We start from the raw sequence: 20,806 nt of genomic DNA on the forward strand, positions 1-20,806 counted from the left end.
GAAGATGTTTGATGTTTAAGTTGTTGATGCTTCACATTAATATTGTTATGTTGTGAATTGCTTGTGCTGTTTCTGTTGCTGTTATGAACTGCTAAGTTGTTTGTAATGTGATTTAATGATTAAATGCATTACTCGAAATATTATTGAATGATCAAGATGTTGTTGAAATGAATTGTTAAATGATTATGAAGTGAATTATGGATTGAATTATACCTACTTGAATTGTTGTTGAATGATCAAGAAACTTTCGAGAATGATTTGTTATTTAACTTGATGTGATTTGATTATGCTGCAATTGTTATTTAACTAAGTTGCAAGAGTATGAATAAGTTGATGACGTTTAGCTCCAAATTATTGGATGCATATTGATATGATGAATACGATTGTTTTGTTGATAGAGTCCATGCATTAGCATTCATTGAGCTTTGTCCTCCCCACGATTAGGAGCTTTGTCCTCCGCACGATTAAAGTATATTAATACTTATGATGACGATTGGTACCACATGCATATAAGTGTCTAAGTTGCATTGTCGCATTTGTCGAGTCAAAGTTGTTGTTGATGAATTATCATCTATGAGTTGTTAAGTTGTCGATGAATTATCATCTATGAGTTGTCGAGTTGTCTTCTACCTATGTGTTGTTAAAGAAGTACCTACGAAGGTTATACGATGTTTATGATGTGAATTATATGATGTTCACTAAGATGTTGCTATGTTGTTTAAGATAATGATTATGATATTGTTATGTTGCTATGTTGTTTAACATATTGATTATGATATTGTTACGTTGCTATGTTGTGTAAGATATTGATTATGATATTGTTAAGTTGTTATGATGTTGCATATAATTGTTACTATTAAGTGATGATTATGTTGTCCTATATATGATTAATTATTATTAAGTGAATGTTATGAATATGTTGTTGTGATATTTTCATAAGATGATGAATACGTTGTTGTTATATAATATAAGAAGATGAATATGTTGTTGTTATATTACTATATTATGACGAGATGATGTATATATAATTATTATTATTATTAAGTGAATATTATGTTATGTTGTTGACATATTATTATAAAATGATGAATATGTTGTTGTTATTATATTATTATAAGAAGATGTTTATGTTATGATGTATATAATTATTATTATTATTAAGTGACGATTATATTGTGTAGTTTAAGTTATTAGTGATGATGATTACATGATGTTATCTAGGAGTTGTTAAATGTACTTGATGATGGTTATGTTAAGTTGATAAGTTGTCTTCTATTCATGAGATGCTTGGTGGAGAAATGTTATTACAAATTAATGATGTTGTTATGTTGTATATGAATTATGATTAAAATGTTATGTTGAATATGAACTATGAGTATGATGTGATGATCTATATTGTTACGATTTGGTTAATACGTGTTCTATGATGATGTTATAATGTGGTGAATATGAAGTAAATGATAATTAGAAGTTGGTTGGACTATTAAGAATTATACATGAAGAATTATTATTACTAATAGATGAAGTTATTTGTGTTGTTAAATATAATTATTGAATTATATGTTTGATATTATTGTTTTGTGAAATCTCACCCCTTCTGCTTGAAAATGTTGCTCTTCGTATGAGTAACTTGCAGGTGATCGAGTTTAAGTTGCTGTTAGATTGCTGTTGTGAGTGGATTAGCTCTCATGTGTGTCTTTAGGTGCTCTAATACGTAACGGGATGGGAATTTTAATGTTGTCTTTCTATTCCTTACGTATTGTTGATGTAGTATTTTTGCATCAAACAATTGTAAGTATTTATATCGTCTCCTCAGGGACTAGTGCGATATTGCAGACCGTTCGACACCAATTATCATTCCAAGTTAAAAGATAAGTTGTTTGTTTGTTTTAGTAACCAAATATAAAAGTTAAAGTTGAGAGTAATAGGGCGTAAAAACGTTGGAATTAGAGTTCCTTGATCAAGCATCAAATATAATCTAATAATCACATATATGGATTCTAGCGTTTTACCGATATTATCACGTATCGCTCAACAAGATTATTCGTGTCCAAATAATCGTGTGAGATCCATTGTATTATTCAACAGTTGATTTCTCAAACTGTTGAACAATCCAATTATCGATCGGATAGTTTAATCGATGATTTCTCAATCTATTCAACGATCCGAAAGCTATATGTACCGATACCTTGTGTGATTATCAAAGCATCAATCCTATGTCTAGAATTATTGCTTTGATAGATAATTTATTCTAAACCTAGATTCAAAAGTACTTTTCAATAACAATTAAATCAAAGATAGAAATGAATTGCAAGAATAACTTCAATATCATGTAAATTGCTAGAATCATATATTACAAGATTAAAAGATTACATTCTAAGCTCAATCAAGTACCTCTAATCCCAACTAAAGAGATTTAGTTCATCATTGTCATGAGAACATTACAAAAGTGGAAGAAAAGTTGAGAATCCATGCAAGGAACTTGATTTCTCCAAGAATCTTGATGAATCCACACTCAATCACTATTGCCCAGTATACACAGTGTATTTTCGCCCTATTCTCTCTCTAAATAAGTTACAAGATACGTCTCAATTAAGAGAAGTGAGCTTTTATACTTGAGCTGACAAAATGTACTTTCGCCAGGCGAAATCTGGCTCGCCATGGCGAACTGAGCTTTCTTTGCCAGTGGGTTTCTGCCACGTCACCAGATCAGATGAAACCGCCTTATTTCGCCAGGCGAGAATATTTCTCGCCATGGCGAATTGCTCTTGCCCTGTTTTTCTAGCTCCCTGGAACTTCTCGCCATTCATCTCGCCATTACTTCGCCAGGCGAAATAATTCGCCCTGGCCATCCTTGTGGCGAAGGACCATGGAGCTCCCTGGAGTTGCTCGCCATTTGGCTCGCCAGGCGAAATGCCTTTTTCACTTTTTTGTTGTTTTTGACTCTTGCTTGATGTTTTGGCACTCGATTCCTGCACAAATGGGTAGAGTAAGATGACTAAAGCGTAATAGGTCAAAATTCCATTTTCTCTCGGCTTTTCCCTAGATAACTTGTAAAACAAGTAACAAACGTGCCGTAAATAAACCTTTAAAACACTACTTCCCGACACTTATCAATTGTTTTAAGAAGATTTATGACTATGTTTTAAGATTGGATTATATGATATAATTATGAAGAGGCCTTCGTGCCAAAGACTGTTTTAGTTATTGAATAAATTCCGCTGCGAAGTATTAAAGATTTTGTTATTGAATTTTAAAGGATAAATAGTTATTTATTTAGTTTATGAGTTTAAGAAAAGAATGTGACATTCCGTTTATGTGAATACTCTGATTAATTAAATGAAATTTTTACGTTGGGAAAACGGGGTGTTACACATTTCATCCACTTCTCTAAAATATGTTTTGGCGAATCAACTATGATAATTCTTAAGTAAAAAAAAATGTCAATTCTTAAGTAAAACAAAGTGCCCCATCAACAATATTAATTTCATTTTATTCATATTAATCTTTATCCTAAAATGTTGGCCACTTTATAATTTTGTTCCACTATTTTGTACTTATCATGATAACTAATACTCTTTATTGGTCAACCGACATATCCTACTCACACGTATTCCACCTTTTTCCTATAAATATATCATAACCTATTAGCCAAACCATCTCAATCTAAATAAGCATCCTCTTTCTTGGAAAGGAAAAAACAAGCCAATGATGTCTGCCAAATACACTCCAATCTCAGCTGTTTCTGGAGGAAGAAAGAATCTCAAGATGTGTGTGCGAGTTGCTCACATTTGGTTGATTCGAGATAAGAAGGTCCCCACTAGCATCATTTTCATGAACATGTTACTGGTCGATGAAAAGGTTTCAGCATGTTTGCACTCTTAGCTTTAAAATTAAACTAATGTCATTGTTGTTTTTTAGTTATGTAATTTAACCAGCTGTTTAATGTTGTTGTTGTCGTCAATAGGGTGGATGTTTTCACGCCACAGCTAGAAAAGATTTGGTGGCAAAGTTCAGGTCCATGGTTCAAGAAGGGGGTACATATCAGCTTGAAAATGCAATTGTAGGTTTTAATGAAAGTCCTTATAAGGTAACTTCACACAAACATAAGCTTAGTATGATGCACACTTCAACTTTTACCAAAGTACACTCGCCTGCTATCCCTATGAACGTTTTTGAGTTCAAGCCATTCAATGGAATTCTCTCTTCAACTGTCGAGGAAGTATCTACGGGTAAGACTTCAATTATGAATGTGTGTTGTACATTATTTCTACCTATAAGCATTCGTTTAGGAATTTCATACATTTGTTTTTGCTTTTGTATATGTAATTTCAGATGTTATTGGTCATGTAATTGAAAGAGGTGATATAAGGGAAACTGAAAAGGACGGAAGGAAAAGCAGGGTTATTGATCTCACTTTAGAAGATCTTGAGTAAGATTTGTCTCTTTCTTTGTACCTGGTTGTAATATAATTTTAATATACCTTATGTTTCTGAATTGATATTTTGGTAATATTTTATTACAGAAACAACCGCTTGCATTGCTCTCTTTGGGGTGAACATGCTGACAAAATTGTGACCTTTTTTGGCAACCATGACAACGACACACCTACTATATTGATATTGCAGTTTTGCAAGACACGCATGTATTTAGGTATGTCGTGTTTTAAGTTTGTGCTTTCTGCTGATATCAACAATGAAATGTGAAATTATGTTCACTTGCAATTGATTTTTTTAAAAATTAGGTGTTATGGGAGTTGCTGATGCCTTTAATGGGACTAAGCTGATACTTAATGGCGATTTGCCTGATGTCGTTGCGTACATGACACAGTAATCATTTACATTTTTATATGCTTTAGAATAAAGGCAAGTTTTTTTGGTCGTAATTAAGTTGTCTGGAGGTGTCACCACTCTTCTATTAACATTGGTGCCCTTTTATTAGAATGAAAAATTCATCAATACAGTTCACCCGAAGTGTAAGCCAAATTTCAACGAACAGCTCCGCGTCTTTATCAGATGACTTGCTCAACACTAACCGAATGACAATTGAAAGCATGATAGAGTCAACTGAGGTAGCTATCTGTTTATTGAAATTTTTAGATGTCGTTTTGGATTCATCTTTGTTACTTTTCACATAGACAGTTGTACGTCGCAATATCACGGGTTACTTCGAGGGGTGGTTTAAAGATATTGATTAATGACGACGACGACGATGATACCGATGTTGCATCAAGTGTGGTCTACAGAGAAGTTTTCCGTAATGTGTAGGACTTTTTTGTGTACTATTCATTTTCTTACTTATTGAAACTATTTGCATGTCAACGAACTTCAGTTTCTCTTTTAAAATTATATGTTATGTTAAAGTAACAGGAACTACGTACTAGAATTATGGAACAATAACAAAATCTATGGTAATTGACAGTTTGCTTTGATTCACGACAATTTTTACATTCAAGCGAACTACGGTGTCTTATTTTTTCAATGAGTATTAATTTTTTAAATGACACGTGCGTTAGCACGGGTCAATGGTCTAGTTAGGGTTAAAACATTAAAATTATGCAATAAGGTTTAGGTTAAAATTAGGGCTTACGGGTTAACTTTAATATATAATAAGATAAGATAAGAAGATAAGAAGATTAGGTGTGAGCATTAGGGTTGTTCATGAAAATAAGAGATTAGGTGTGACCATTAGGATTAAAACAGTAAAATTATGCAATAGGTTTTAGGTTAAAATTAGGGTTTACGGATTAACTTTAATATATAAGAAGATAAGAAGATGCGTGAACTCTCCGTTCAAAAAACATAATTGGCATTGTTGAAAATTCATAAGCGTAACAATATTATGATATAAAATTAAAGTGTAGGTCTGTAAATAGAATGTCATATTCTTAAATTGAAGGCCACGGTGATAAAAAAAACTAAAAAATAAATAAAAAATAATTATTGGGATCCAGGACAATAACTAAATGGTAATTATAAAATATTTTAGCAAAATATATAATCCATATTTCTTTTTGCTAGTGTAAGAACTCAGTCATCCATGCATGGTGTAATTGTAATATCTTGAGTATGAAACTCATATACTATGGGTTGAGAACTCTAGACAATCTACATCTGCCTTCAATGCACTCATACTGTCGAACCTCAGTATTTTCTGGGCAATCATTATCAGTTATACAAACAATATATCCTGTAGTGAAAGAATATATAATAAAATAATGTTAGCAATATGAAATAAAGATTATATACAAACTAGTAACTAAAGAAGGAAATTTGAAAAGAATGGAAAAAAAATTACCCTCAACATTATTTGCAACAAGAAATAGGAAAATAAAAAAAATTATGGCATACACAAACTTATAACTAATGGCCATATCTTTCTCTTTTTACATGCAACAAATATAATTTATTCGATCACTTTATAGTATAAACTTCATGGTGTGTTAAGAAATATGTAAATACTTTTACCTCTTAAGCACTTTTAAAAGCCCCCCCTCCCCTCCCAAATTTAAAAATTATTATTAACTGTCTTTTAAGAAGATCAATGTGTTATATTTTTTCATTTACCACACTTAATAAATGTGTACCGTAAAAAGCTTGCTAATCATTAGAAATTAATATTTTGTTAATTAACCTTATTACTTTAGATGATCGAAAGGGGAAATTTTAAAAATAATAATGCATAAGTTTAAGAGTTTTTGTATTCACACCCTATATATTTTTGGTTACACCCAGTTTTTTTAAAAGGTTTTTGATAATACCAAAATTTTCCTTTTATATAAATTTTCTTAAAATCTTGATTTCATTCATTGTCACTCTAAAATTTCACTCCTTTCATCCACCAACGATAAAAAAATCCTGATGTTCAATTAATCTTTATGGAAGATTAAAGAGTGAATCAAAACATCTTCCATTCATACTCGATTGCATATAAATAAGTGAATCTTTTCTTCTTTTTCAATAACGCTGATTTCAATTTTCTTCTTCTTGTTCAACTGCACTGTACGACAGTTTCAATTTTACATAATCTACTTAAACTTAGTTTACATAACCTACTTAAACTTAGTTTAAGTATGTACATTTAAACTCAGTTTACATGACCTAATTAAACTAAGTTTACATGTACATATTTAAACTGATATTACGTATAATCATTGAACACGGTTGAACTTTTAGATGCACACTAAAACTTAGTTTACATGATCTACTTAAACTGAGTTTAAGTATGTACACCTAAACTTAGTTTACATGACCTACATAAAATAAGTTTACATGTACATACTTAAACTGAGATTACGTAGAATCATTGAACAAGGTTGAACTTTTAAATGTACACCTAAACTCGGTTTACATGACCTACTTAAACCGAGTTTAAGTATGTAAACTTAAACTCAGTTTACATGACCTATTGAAACTAAGTTTACATGACCTACTTAAACTGAAGAGGGACTTTAGGGTGTAACCAAGAAAAAAGGAAGATGCTTTTTGAAAATTAATTTTATGGAAGGGTAATTTTGTCATTTTGGGATGCAACTAGGATTAAACAGGATGTAATTAGAAAAACTCTAAGTTTAACGTATTGTAGGATATTTTATATATAAAAACATTTTTTTGAAGGATAATTAAAATCATTTAAATTTAATCTTATGGAATAGTATTAAACTTTATAGATGGATGAATTCATCAACATTCTCATTCGCATAAAGTCTTCGATTGTCATGTATATACAAAATAAATTAGAATTAAAGACTTATATGTTCGTGTGATACATCAGGGAGAAATACAACGGCCTACAAGGCTTTCCCTCGTGCACTATCGCCCTATTGAATTCTAATTAAGTTGTCCCTCGCTAACTCTCAGTTGGTTTCATCTATCGTTGAACTAAAGTGGGTTTTAGAATAATGTCTTTAAAGTTTAAATGATGATAATATATAAAAGAATATTTGGATACTCTAATGTGTGTTCAGGTGTGCAAAACCATAAAATTAAATTTTCAATTAAAGGTTAAGTTTAGGTCCTGATATATCAGGCTCTGAACATAAAGGAAATCATTTTGGTAACAAAGAAAAGCATTGGAAACTTCTTAAAAATTAAAAGATGATATGAAGAAAGGTTAACAAAAATTCACAGGTGTGATCAAAAGATGCATCAAGTCTTGAAGACTGATGAGAAGAAGCACTGATGGATGCATACTCTAAAGGAAGCAAGTTTTGATGAACATGTCAGTAGTTTGGGTGAATCTGACCAGATTTGTCTTCTACTACTGGGACATCAATTTCAATCTCTAATAGTACTATTTGTCTTTTTGTGAATAGAGAATTTAACGAATTATTCCATCAGTAGAAAATGATTTCTCCATTATTATTCAATGACATTATCTATTAGAGGAAAATTTTTTAAAATTGATTCAAAGCTTCTCAAGGACAAAATTGATGCGTTGGCACTCTAAAAACATCAACTGTCTCATTTCTCTCCTATATGAAAGGAAATCATGATAAGAAAGGCAACAAAAATAAAAATTTTGATTTCCCTTCCCATGGATCATCACAAATTTGACATGAACCAGTGAAAATATTTGTTACCTCTTGAAGTGCAAAAACGATTTCGATCACAGTAAGGCAACATAGCAATACCTCTATGTGTCCACACACGAACAAATCTCGTTTGTGTTAAATGCACACGAATTCCGCATAACGGAGTTCTATTTATAGACTCACATGTGCTCACCGTAGCATATGGTGTATTGCATTCCACTTAAAACGCATCGTACGTTACAATATACTGAATTTTGTAATTTAATTAATAAATCATATTTATTAACCTAAATTAAGTCTTACTTATTTATTTATTTTAATTTTCTCTCATCTATATGTCCTACGTGTTTGACTATATGTTTGGATTTAAGAAAGTATACCAAAACCTCCTGATGAATCAGTGGAAGTTTTATTTAATCCCCGCAATTCAAGCACTTACAATTGCAGCGTTCTTTAAGATGAGTTATAGCCCTAAATTCATACTTAGATTCAAAATTATTAGAAACTAACCAATTCATTAGTGCCTTGTTACAATGAAAGAGAAGGTTGTCAATCCTAATATTGCTCTATCTAATTTATAAATAAGTCTTATTTATTTTATTATAGGCAGGACTACTTGCAGCTTATATTTTTTAATTGATGAATTTGGTGTTGTGGGTTGAATTTAGATGTGAAGGAATTGATGAATTTATTAAGTTGTGTTTGGATTATAGTCTTTGTTCGTGATGGTCTCAAGCTGTAAGTTCATGATTTATGGTTATACTAATGTTTGCTACCTATGTGATTAAATGCTGCTGAGAGTACAAATTGTTGTGAATCCCCGAACCTCCAAGGTCGGATCGAACCACACCAATACAAAGAATAATGATGTGTGGAGCGACGGAGAGTGGTAACCACCAAACAAAGCTTATTGAGCAAGCAAGAAACAATAAAACACCACCTAGATCCAATCTAGGAAACAAGTGTGAAACAAAGCAACAATCACAAGATAAACAAGGAGAGGGAAGAAGAAAACAATAAACACAAAGAGATTGGTCACCCAGTTCGGTCCAAACTTGACCTACTCTGGAGGAGAGTTTGTACTCTCCAATCCACTATCAAATGAGTTCTTTACAAAAGGAATACAAGAGGTTACAAGAAATTAGCTTGACAATGTTCACTATGAACAAACCCTAATTTCTACCCCTTTCCCAATCTCACCAAGACACTCAATGATTCTCTCTACAGGGTGTTTCCCATGTTTTCAACCCAAGAGATACTCTAATCAAAGAACCCTAAACCCTAGAGCTTTCCCTTTGATTTCCCAAGTCTCTCTCTTCCAACTCTCTCCTTTCAAATCTGCACAAGAACACTTAAGTACTAGTCTTCCTCTGTTTCAATCGTGTCACGATTTTCCCAATCGTGTCACGATTTGCGTCCGTCCCAAGGAACGACCAGTCCTTATCAAGGATACTTAACGAGCAAGTTTCTTGATCGTGTCACGATTTCCCAGAAATCGTGCCACGATTTGCACCCCTGCAACCCTAGCTCACGGCATCCGAAATCGTGTCGCGATCCCAAAATCGTGTCACGATTTCCCTGTTCTTCCAAACCACAAATTTGAAGACAATCTCAACATTTCTCCACCTTGACTTCTAATTTGGTGATGATGCCACTTTAACCATCAACCACCCCCTTCTTTTCCCTTGCATCCAACTCTACACCAAGTTGCTCCACAAGTCTTCCTTTTTCACCAAACCATCTTCAACCACAGAACGTCTCCCGCCTCCTCGAAGATCACCTTGCATCCGATCACCCTTGGCCTTTTAGGCAATCACACAAGCCACCCCATACATTCTTCAAACCCCGGAATACCATCCGTCCTCATGAAGAATTCACATGCTCACCACTAGAGCATAAACTCCCAAAGCCTCCATAGCCGTACCATTCCCGGAGTCACCAACTCCACCTCAAGTTGAGCTTTCTCTACCTCAACTTCCAAATGAGTACTTCCACTATGCTTCCGCCTTGCCACTCCACCTCAAAGGTTGATCACGAGTATTGTTACCACCGCCTCTCCAGACTGACCATGAGTATTATCACCACCGCCTCTCCAGGCTGACGTTGAGTGTTTAACGTCTCTCCAGACGAACCACACCGTCTACAAGGAATCAACTCCAAGGTGAGAACCCTCACCTTTACCTTCCTCCCAACAACTCACCATCAAAGCACCCGCATCTCCATACTCCTCGGACACAACTTGCGCGGAGCTATCATCTTCCTCCGGACAATCCCTCTTGAAGTGTCCCAACTTGTGACACTTAAAGCACTTATACTTATCCTTGTTTCCGCTCTTTGAGCTTCCCCGGCTGCCTCTACCTCCACCATTTCCTTTTGACACACTAAGGCCTTCACTGTTTTCATCCGCTCTCAAGTCCTTGGACTTGGTCAACTCCTTGGTTCTTAAAGCCGCTTGAACTTCTTCCAAGGTGACAGTGCCTTCTTTGCCATAGAGCATGGTATCCTTAAAGGATTCAAATGACCTCGGTAGTGCGCACAACAAGAGTATAGCCTTGTCTTCGTCCTCAAGTTGCACCTCAATGTTCTCCAAATCGTCGAGGATCTTGTTGAACTCCGCCAATTGCTCTATCACGGTCTTTGACTCCACCATCTTGAATGAGTAGAGTTGTTGCTTAAGGAATTGCCTATGAGCCAACGACTTGGTCATATACAACGATTCCAACTTAGACCATATCGATGCCGCGGTTGGTTCCTTCGCGACATCCCTCAAAACTTTGTCCCCGAGGCACAAGACAATGGCGCTCCTCGCCTTGTCCACCATCTCGGTCTTCTCCTCTTGTGACATGGTGTCCGGCAAACCACCTTCACCCTTCAAAGCTTTCTCACACTTTTGTTGAATCAACACCGCTTGCATCTTCACCTTCCACAACCCAAAATCGTTGAGCCCGGTGAACTTTTCAATATCCCACTTTGAACCCATGGTACACACTAAACCAAATCACTACCGTTGCCCCACGGTGGGCGCCAATTGTTGTGAATCCCCGAACCTCCAAGGTCGGATCGAACCACACCAATACAAAGAATAATGATGTGTGGAGCGACGGAGAGTGGTAACCACCAAACAAAGCTTATTGAGCAAGCCAGAAACAACAAAACACCACCTAGATCCAATCTAGGAAACAAGTGTGAAACAAATCAACAATCACAAGATAAACAAGGAGAGGGAAGAAGAAAACAATAAACACAAAGAGATTGGTCACCCAGTTCGGTCCAAACTTGACCTACTCTAGAGGAGAGTTTGTACTCTCCAATCCACTATCAAATGAGTTCTTTACAAAAGGAATACAAAAGGTTACAAGAAATTAGCTTGACAATGTTCACTATGAACAAACCCTAATTTCTACCCCTTTCCCAATCTCACCAAGACACTCAATGATTCTCTCTACAAGGTGTTTCCCATGTTTTCAACCCAAGAGATACTCTAATCAAAGAACCCTAAACCCTAGAGCTTTCCCTTTGATTTCCCAAGTCTCTCTCTTCCAACTCTTTCCTTTCAAATCTGCACAAGAACACTTAAGTACTAGTCTTCCTCTGTTCCAATCGTGTCACGATTTTCCCAATCGTGTCACGATTTGCGTCCGTCCCAAGGAACGACCAGTCCTTATCAAGGATACTTAACGAGCAAGTTTCTTGATCGTGTCACGATTTCCCAGAAATCGTGCCACGATTTGCACCCCTGCAACCCTAGCTCACGGCATCCGAAATCGTGTCGCGATCCCAAAATCGTGTCACGATTTCCCTGTTCTTCCAAACCACAAATTTGAAGACAATCTCAACACAAATCATATGCTTATATATGGTAATGATATGACTTGTGATTGTTCTTTGCATCTCAAAGTTTATAAGATTAAGCTACTTAAAGTGTGTTACATCAGTCTAGAAGTCCTAGCTCAACTGGCAAATGCCGAAATTGCAAGGCCGGACGTCATGACCCGGGTTCGAACCCGGAACCTCACAGTTGTGTGTGAGTTTATTTTCAGTGGATTACCAGTTCATCTAAGACAAAAAAAAAATGTGTTACATCAAAATATGAATTTCAAGTGTAATTGTTATATATGTACTAGAAATCTCCAATGTATGATGGGTTAATTAGGTTTACTTACTTTTTATATTATATAGGATGTCATTTTCATATTTGTTATTGAAATTTGAGTTGTATTTATGGATAGTTTATTTTCTAATTAATACATAAAATGACTTATATAATGTTTTAAATGATTAAAGGGGATTTTTTTTTTAAAAAAAATAAATAAATTTCCTTTTTCTAAAAACACAATCAGAATCTCTTTTTCTAAAAAATAATCTCAGTTGGTTTGGACAATGCATAATAAATGCAAGGTCCGGGGTTCAAACCCCGGCCACCACCAAAAAAAGAATCTCTCATTTTTCCTGTAGAATTTCCTGCGAAATTTCCTCAGGCTTCTGGTGATAAATCGGCAGGAAAGTCCATACGCAAAACTGCAGTAAAATCTGCAACAATACATGCGGAATTTCCTAAGGAAACGTTGAAATAATATACCTCAATGGATCCGTAGGAAAATCCTCAGGTAATAAAAGTTACCTGCGGATTCTTCAGCGGCTTACCGATTCGCAGAAAACTTCGTATGACTATATTAGTATAGTGAGAAGGTAACTTGTAGTGCAAGCAATCAAGATAACTTGGAGAGCAAGTAACATAGTAGAAAGTTAGTTAGGGAGTTAGTTACTCCAAATCACTATAAATAAGCTACACCTATGTACTATTTCATATCTTTTATTTAATTGCATCTTTGTTATGACTCATAGAGAGAACTATACAATTTACCTTTCCATTGCATTTGATCTAGAACCATGGAATCCTTTGATTCATAACATGGTATCAGAGCTAACCTAGTATCCACCTTGAAGGAATTTTTCCGCTGCATTTTCTCGAGAAAATCAATTTTTCTCATTCTTCTCTTTCTTTTTCCTTTTTTTTTCTTTCGTTTTCTTGAGATTTTCCTTTTCTTCCCATTCACATGTTTTTTTTTTCTTTCTTCTGGATGTGCTTTCTTACAGCAATCTTAGCTTCATTTGATTTCTTTGCTTCAATTTTTGTTTTGCAAGGCTCATCGTTCATGATTCTGTTCACAAATCGCTTTGATTTTGTTTTCATAACTTTTCCCCAAAATAATAGGGTTCCGCGATTTTGTGATTCAGTTTCTTCTTGTTCTTGCGATCGCGATTTTGTTTCCATGACATTTCATCACAATTCCTAATTTTTGCTTCGGATCGTACTTCTACTTTTGGTTTCCTATTTGTTTGTCTTTGTTTTGATTTCGATTTAATTTGGTGTCGCTTGCTTCTGTATGTTGTTTGAACGATTTCTTCGTTTCGTTCTGCTACATCGATTCTTGTTACCGTTTCATCTTGCGATTCCATTTTAACGCATATTCTTATTGGTGTCATTTTCCCCAATTCTTAGGGTTCCAGTTCTGTTTTTGATTTCTTGTTTGAGTTAGTTACTCATTCTTGGTTCTGACAATTCATTGATTTTGAATTGAATCATTATTTCTGTTTCGTTTTGCGATTCAGCTTCCTTGTTCATCTTTGGTGATAGCGTCAGATTTGAGATATGTATATGAGGTTTATCAGATTCGTTGAAGTTGTGAATGATGATTAGTATTCCGACTTGGTTTCAGTTCTGTGACTTGGTGAGTACGCGTTCTGCATCAGAGAACTCGTCTGGTTCATATTTGATTTTCTCTCTAGTCGTCATAATCTCGCAATTGTCGCTACCATTTCCGAGTTCCAACATTATTGACTGCTACATCATGTTGCCTAAGAGTTTTACTTTAAGATAGCTTTGAGATTGAAAAGTGAGGGATTGGAAACATATTCATCTCTTGTGATTCCTAACTTCATTTCTGAATTTTGAATGGACTTCTATGGTGACTAGAGTTCCTAATTCCTCTCTGTTAGTGGTGTGATTGCAACAACTATTTGTCACTTTCAGCCATGTATTGGACTCCTCTTATCTATGGAATGGAGGATCAAAATAAGTGGTTGGATTTAGTTGGATTCTTTGCTGGATGCATTTGCTATATTGCCTCATACTTTGGTCCGGGATTGTTGATAAATTTTTCTTCCATTTTGTTGGTATTGGAGGTTCTGCATCTGCTGCATGGTTTGTACTTTGGGCTGCAGAATTGTTCCAACCAATATTGACTATATGTGAGTTGTCTTGGCTTACGGTACAGATTAGTTTGGTGTTTGTTTTTGTTGTTGAGTAGCCTTCATTATCACTGTGGTGCTTTTTCTCTGCTGATGAAGATGTTTTTGGATTTTGGCTACAAAAATTTGATGATAGATGTCTTTGTTGCATCTGGTTTTGTTGTTTGTTGGTTGGAGCATCTTGGTTGCAGACATGGAGCTCATGGCGCCTTGCTGTTTGATTTTCTCGTGTTGCATTCTCCTGTTTATGAGGACTTGCTGATGTGCATATTGGCTTTTGTCAATGGTTGCTCGCATTGTGTTTGACACTAAGGCTTTGTTTGCGAGTTTTGAGGGGAAGGAAAGGAAAGGCTAAGGAGGGGAAGGGAAGGAAAGGGAGGGAAGGGAGAAAGGAGGGAAAACCTTCCCCTTGTTTGGGAGTTAAAAAGCCAATAAGGTAAGGAGATGGAGGGCTTATGTTATAATTTTACTATTTTACCCCTTTTTCTCTTAAAATCAATACATTGTTATACTTCGTAATTTAACTTCTAATTTATTCAAAACAACTTATCTCATGAAAAACAAATTATTACGATCTATTTTTAAAAAACAAGTTATTCAAAACAACTTATTTATAAAAAAAATAATAAAAAAAAGCTTATTACAATCACTTTTTAAAAACAACTTATTTATACAAAACAACTTATTACGGCCACTTTTTAAAAAACAGCTTATCTTATGAAAAACAAATTATTACGATCTTTTTTTAAAAAACAACTTATTCAAAACAGCTTATTTATACAAAACAGCATATTACGACATCATTTTCTAAAACCGCTTATTCAAAACAGCTTATTTATACAAAACAGCTTATTACGACCTCTTTTTCAAAAACCGCTTATTCAAAACAACTTATTTATGCAAAACAGCTTAATACGATCTTTTTTACAAATATAGCTTATTCAAAACAACTTATTTATATAAAACAGCTTAATACGAACTCATTTTCAAAAACCGCTTATTCAAAACAACTTATTTATACAAAACAGCTTATTACGACCTCATTTTCTAAAATCGCTTTTTCAAAACAGCTTATTTTTACAAAACAGCTTATTACGACCTCTTTTTCAAAAACAGCTTATTCAAAACAACTTATTTATACAAAACAGCTTATTACGACCTCATTTTCAAAAACAGCTTATTCAAAACAGCATATTTATACAAAACAGCTTAATACGACCTCATTTTCAAAAACCGCTTATTCAAAACAACTTATTTATACAAAACAGCTTATTACGACCTCATTTTCAAAAACAACTTATTCAAAACAGCTTATTTATACAAACAGCTTAATACGACCTCATTTTCTAAAACCGTTTATTCAAAACAGTTTATTTATACAAAACAGCCTATTACTACCTCTTTTTCAAAAACTGCTTATTAAAAACAATTTATTTATACAAAACAGCTTATTACGACCTAACTGCTTATTCAAAACAACTTATTTTTACAAAACAACTTATTACAACCTCTATTTCAAAAACAACTTATTCAAAACAGCTTATTTATGCAAAACAGCTTAATAAGATCTCTTTTTCAAAAATTGATTATTCAAAACAGCTTATTTATACGAAACAGCTTATTACGACTCATTTTCAAAAACCGCTTATTCAATAAGCTATTTTGTATAAATAAGCTGTTTTGAATAAGTTGTTTTTGAAAAAGAGATCGTATTAAGCTGTTTTGCATAAATAAGTTGTTTTGAATAAGCTGTTTTTGAAAATGAGGTCATATTAAGCTGTTTTGTATAAATAAGCTGTTTTAAATAAGCGATTTTTGAAAATGAGGTCGTAATAAGCTATTTTGTATAAATAAGTTGTTTTGAATAAGCGGTTTTTGAAAATGAGGTCGTAATAAGCTGTTTTCTATAAATAAGCTGTTTTGAATAAGCGGTTTTAGAAAATGAGGTCGTATTAAGCTGTTTTGTATAAATAAGCTGTTTTGAATAAGCTGTTTTCGAAAAAGAGATCATATTAAGTTGTTTTGCATAAATAAGCTGTTTTGAATAAGCTCTTTTTGATAAAGAGGTCGTAATATGCTGTTTTTCTTTTATAAATAAGCTGTTTTGAATAAGCGGTTTTAGAAAATGAGGTTGTATTAAGCTGTTTTGTATAAATAAGTTGTTTTAAATAAGCTGTTTTTGAAAAAGAGACCGTATTAAGTTGTTTTGCATAAATAAGTTGTTTTGAATAAGCTGTTTTTGAAAAAGAGATCGTATTAAGCTGTTTTGCATAAATAAGTTGTTTTTGAAAAAGAGAACGTATTAAGCTATTTTGTATAAATAAGCTGTTTTGAATAAGCGGTTTTAGAAAATGAGGTCGTAATAAGCTGTTTGGTATAAATAAGTTGTTTTTGAAAAAGAGATCGTATTAAGCTGTTTTGCGTAAATAAGCTGTTTTGAATAAGCTGTTTTTGAAAAAGAGGTTGTAATAAGCTGTTTTGTATAAATAAGTTGTTTTGAATAAGTGGTTTTTGAAAATGAGCTCGTAATAAGCTGATTTATATAAATAAGCAGTTTTGAATAACTGTTTTTGAAAAAGAGATCGTATTAAGATGTTTTGCATAAATAAGTTGTTTTGAATAAGCTGTTTTTGAAAATGAGGTCCTATTAAGCTGTTTTGTATAAATAAGTTGTTTTGAATAAGCAGTTTTTGAAAATGAGGTCGTAATAGGTTGTTTTGCATAAATAAGTTGTTTTGAATAAGCTGTTTTTGAAAATGAGGTCCTATTAAGCTGTTTTGTATAAATAAGTTGTTTTGAATAAGTTGTATTTAAAAAAGATTGTAATAATTTTAGTAAGGTCTAAAATTGGAATTTTGAGTTATTAAGAGGGCAAAATTGTCAATTTGTATGTTTAACCCCCCAAAAATCCCCCAATTTGGGGGAACTTTAAAATTGGACAAATTAAGCCCTTCAAAACCCCCAAAACCTTTCCCTTGTATTTTTAAAACTTGCAAACAAGGGTTACCACTCCATAAGCCTTTCCTTCCCTTCCCCTCCCCTCCAAAATTCAACTCGCAAACAAAGCCTAAGTGGTTACTGAAAGTGTTTTTCCTTGCTTGCTGTTATGTTTGGAGCCTATTCTGTTTGCAGGGATGTATTGCAAGCCAGCATCCAGTAAGTAATTTTCTTCTTTCTCTCTGTTGTTAGCCTGTGATGGCTTTGATTCTTGTTTTTAGGCTTCTGTCCATGATGGTTAAGCCTTGTTGTGCTTCTATCATGGATGGTTAAGCGTTGTTGTGCTTCTGGCCAAGGATGGTTAAGCGTTGTTGTTGTGCTTCTATCCATGATGGTTAAGCTTTGTGGTGCTTCTGTCATGGATGGTTAAGCGTCATTTTCTTCTTCTTCTTCTTGTGTTTCTGTCTTGAGTTATTGAGAACTCTTGATGGTTAAGCGTTGTGCCCTAATTGGCTTTGTCGATGTTGGCTTCTACCGGATGGTGTTTAAGCGTTGCTTTGATGCTTCATCCTGAAATTGGTTCAACCTTGAGTTGTGGTTGCTTCTTGTTGGATAAGCACTTGTTTGATGACTTTGTTTTTAGCCGATGTGTTCCCGACATCTTTCCTTGTATTTTCTCATTTCAAGTTGGAAGTGTTTTGAACACCTTCCAACTTGAGGGGGACTATTTGAGATATATGTTAGATACTAGGTAGTTAGTGAAGTAGTAGTATATATAGTTGTAACAACCCCATTAGTGGGATAACTTCCTCATTTGTAATATCACATTTTACTATCAATACAACAATTTCATAGTAATTCTCTCATTCCTTCCATGGATACCATGGTATCAGAGCGCTATGGAGATAGCGATTTTGATCCAGTTTTTGATGAAGAAGATCTTGAAGCTTCCGCATCAGAAAATTCTTGTTCTTCTGCTTCACAAGCTTCAATTGTTTTCGGCAGTTTCGGATCAGTTTATATATGCTCCTCGTCCTTCATTATGGATCGCACCAGTCCTTTATGGATTCACCATCAAGATCGGTTCAGTTCCTTGTTTTCTCGTTGATTCACGTTGCAGCAATCACAACTCTGCCATTGATGCTTCGGAAGAAAACATGAAAACACCGATTCCTGATTCGGAGTTGATCGTTTCTGTCAAATCAACGAATTCGAACAATCCCAAATCCGAGTTCATAGTTTCTGTAGCCGCGATCAAGAATTCGAAGCATCTCATCATCACTACAATTGTCTCATGCTCTGGACCTGTTTACGATGCTTCTGTCTTCGTCGGAAAACAGGAACAAGCAGCCATAACATTCAAGAATCAGTTTCAGTGTTTCGAATTACATGACGAATCAATCGTCGATTTCGATCCCGGCGGAAGATTTGGTTCAAGTTCGGTGTTCTTCGTTTTCAAAGTTCTTTGATAAATCCAATTCCGATTGTGGTGGATACCTTGGGATCGAGGGAAGAAAGGTTTGTCTTCATTCAAATCAGTACACGCCCTTACAGAAGCTCATGTTTTCATTTGTTTCTGCTTGGTTCGATTCAACACGCCATTGAAGAAGCTCTCGAGAGGAAGGATGTATTATTTCGCAATCTCAATTCAGAACTCTAACAGATCAAGAAACAGGATTACATCATTTTGTTCTTCAATTTCAACGAATCATCATACCGCAGCGCAAAACGATTTTTCTTCAAATTAATTTCAATCATTAGTCTCGAAGAATCGATGTTTACGACATGTGTGGGTGAATTGGAATTTCGTTTTTCCATTATTGTTGTTGAACGAAACTGATATGGTTTGTAGAATCACGTTTGCAGATTTGGTTCGCAAAATCACTTTTGCATAATCGATTTGCATAGGCATGTTACAGCATCGAGCTTTGCTTATGTTCTTCCTTGCATAAGCACGTTGCAGAAGCGCGTTATGGCGAAGTTCCTTTGATTCAGTTTTTGGAAAAGCTGTTTTTTGGAAAAGAGCGTTTGACATAAGCTGTTTTTCGTTCAGAAGCACGTTGGTAGATTTTGAAGAGGAGAATGGTGTTCTGTTTTCAGCATTTGCGTTTCTGCATTCTCATTATGCTTTTGGGCCTGTGCTTCATCTTCCCTTTATTGGGCTTTCTATGTTTTTCTATCTTTAAGTCATTTGCTAGTTTACCCCCAATTTTACACAGTTACTTAAGTTTGAATAATCATTGTAATTTCATAGTATCTCAAACTCAAATTAGTGAATTTTTCCATTTTGAGTTTGAGGGGGACTATTAGAGTATAGTGAGAAGGTAACTTGGAGTGCAAGCAATCTAGATAACTTGGAGAGCAAGTAACATAATAGAAAGTTAGTTACTCCAAATCACTATAAATAAGCTACACCTATGTACTATTTCATATCTTTTATTCAATTGCATCTTTGTGATGACTGCTAGAGAGAACTATACAATTTACCTTTCAATTGCATTTGATCTAGAACAATTGAATCCTTTGATTCATAACAACTGACGTTATCCGCAGCAAAATCCTCAGCTATTCCTGCGGATTAATTTTCGCATAAAAATCTGCAGGAAAATCGAGAGTTTCTAGTTGTGAAATGTTTACTGTAATAGGTCTTTTTTATTGAATCAAGAGTGAGGAAGACATCAAGGAACCGCTGGACATGCCGACTAGGTCGACTCCTCCAGGAAACTTCAATCCTCTGCCGCTTACCTATATATTATATAAATAGAAAAAAGGGAAAACTATGTACAAAAGGGGGGCTGAACCAAACCCTAGATAGAAAGTAAATATTACGAAAAACAAAAATTAGGTAACCCTGACCGGTCCCTAAAGAAATCCCCCCCGAACAAACTCGGGCATAATGTCCCACCATATTGTGTTTGTAACCATGTGACCGTGACTAGCTAGCTAAGAGATCAATGGTTCAACAATAAATATGAGAATAGGCTTATGAGTAATACGAGAATCCAAACTACCTATACCTCGTATATTCCAAAATAAAATCTTCACTGAGATGTTTACCATAATAGAGCTTTGCTTATAACAGCT

The 20,806-nt window shown here is 34.4% G+C and overlaps 1 protein-coding gene and 1 long non-coding RNA gene across 2 annotated transcripts; one reads left to right on the forward strand and one right to left on the reverse strand.

Moving 5' to 3' along the window:
- The first annotated feature begins 4,021 nt into the window (after window positions 1–4,021).
- LOC11429204 (uncharacterized) lies at window positions 4,022–4,833 on the forward strand. The gene is made up of 4 exons (XM_003598521.3): window positions 4,022–4,232; window positions 4,336–4,432; window positions 4,526–4,653; window positions 4,745–4,833. Exons 1-4 carry the CDS (start codon window positions 4,022–4,024, stop codon window positions 4,831–4,833), a joined length of 525 nt encoding a protein of 174 aa, XP_003598569.3.
- Window positions 4,834–5,860: 1,027 nt separating this feature from the next.
- Window positions 5,861–6,437, reverse strand: LOC25488620 (uncharacterized). Its single transcript, XR_003010319.2, has 2 exons — window positions 6,298–6,437; window positions 5,861–6,189 (listed from the first exon to the last, which is right to left on the reverse strand). It is a non-coding gene; the product is annotated as an uncharacterized lncRNA (long non-coding RNA).
- Between the last annotated feature and the right edge of the window lie 14,369 nt (window positions 6,438–20,806).

The sequence above is a fragment of the Medicago truncatula genome, chromosome 3 (assembly GCF_003473485.1).
Source record: "Medicago truncatula cultivar Jemalong A17 chromosome 3, MtrunA17r5.0-ANR, whole genome shotgun sequence".
In the NCBI taxonomy this organism is placed as follows: domain Eukaryota; kingdom Viridiplantae; phylum Streptophyta; class Magnoliopsida; order Fabales; family Fabaceae; genus Medicago; species Medicago truncatula.

Coding starts and splice junctions, on each gene's coding strand:
- LOC11429204 (XM_003598521.3), top strand. CDS start 4,022: ATGGTTCAAGAAGGGGGTACATATCAGCTTGAAAATGCAATTGTAGGT. Junction 4,433..4,525: donor CTCACTTTAGAAGATCTTGA/GTAAGATTTGTC, acceptor ATTTTATTACAG/AAACAACCGCTTGCATTGCT. Junction 4,654..4,744: donor CAAGACACGCATGTATTTAG/GTATGTCGTGTT, acceptor TTTAAAAATTAG/GTGTTATGGGAGTTGCTGAT.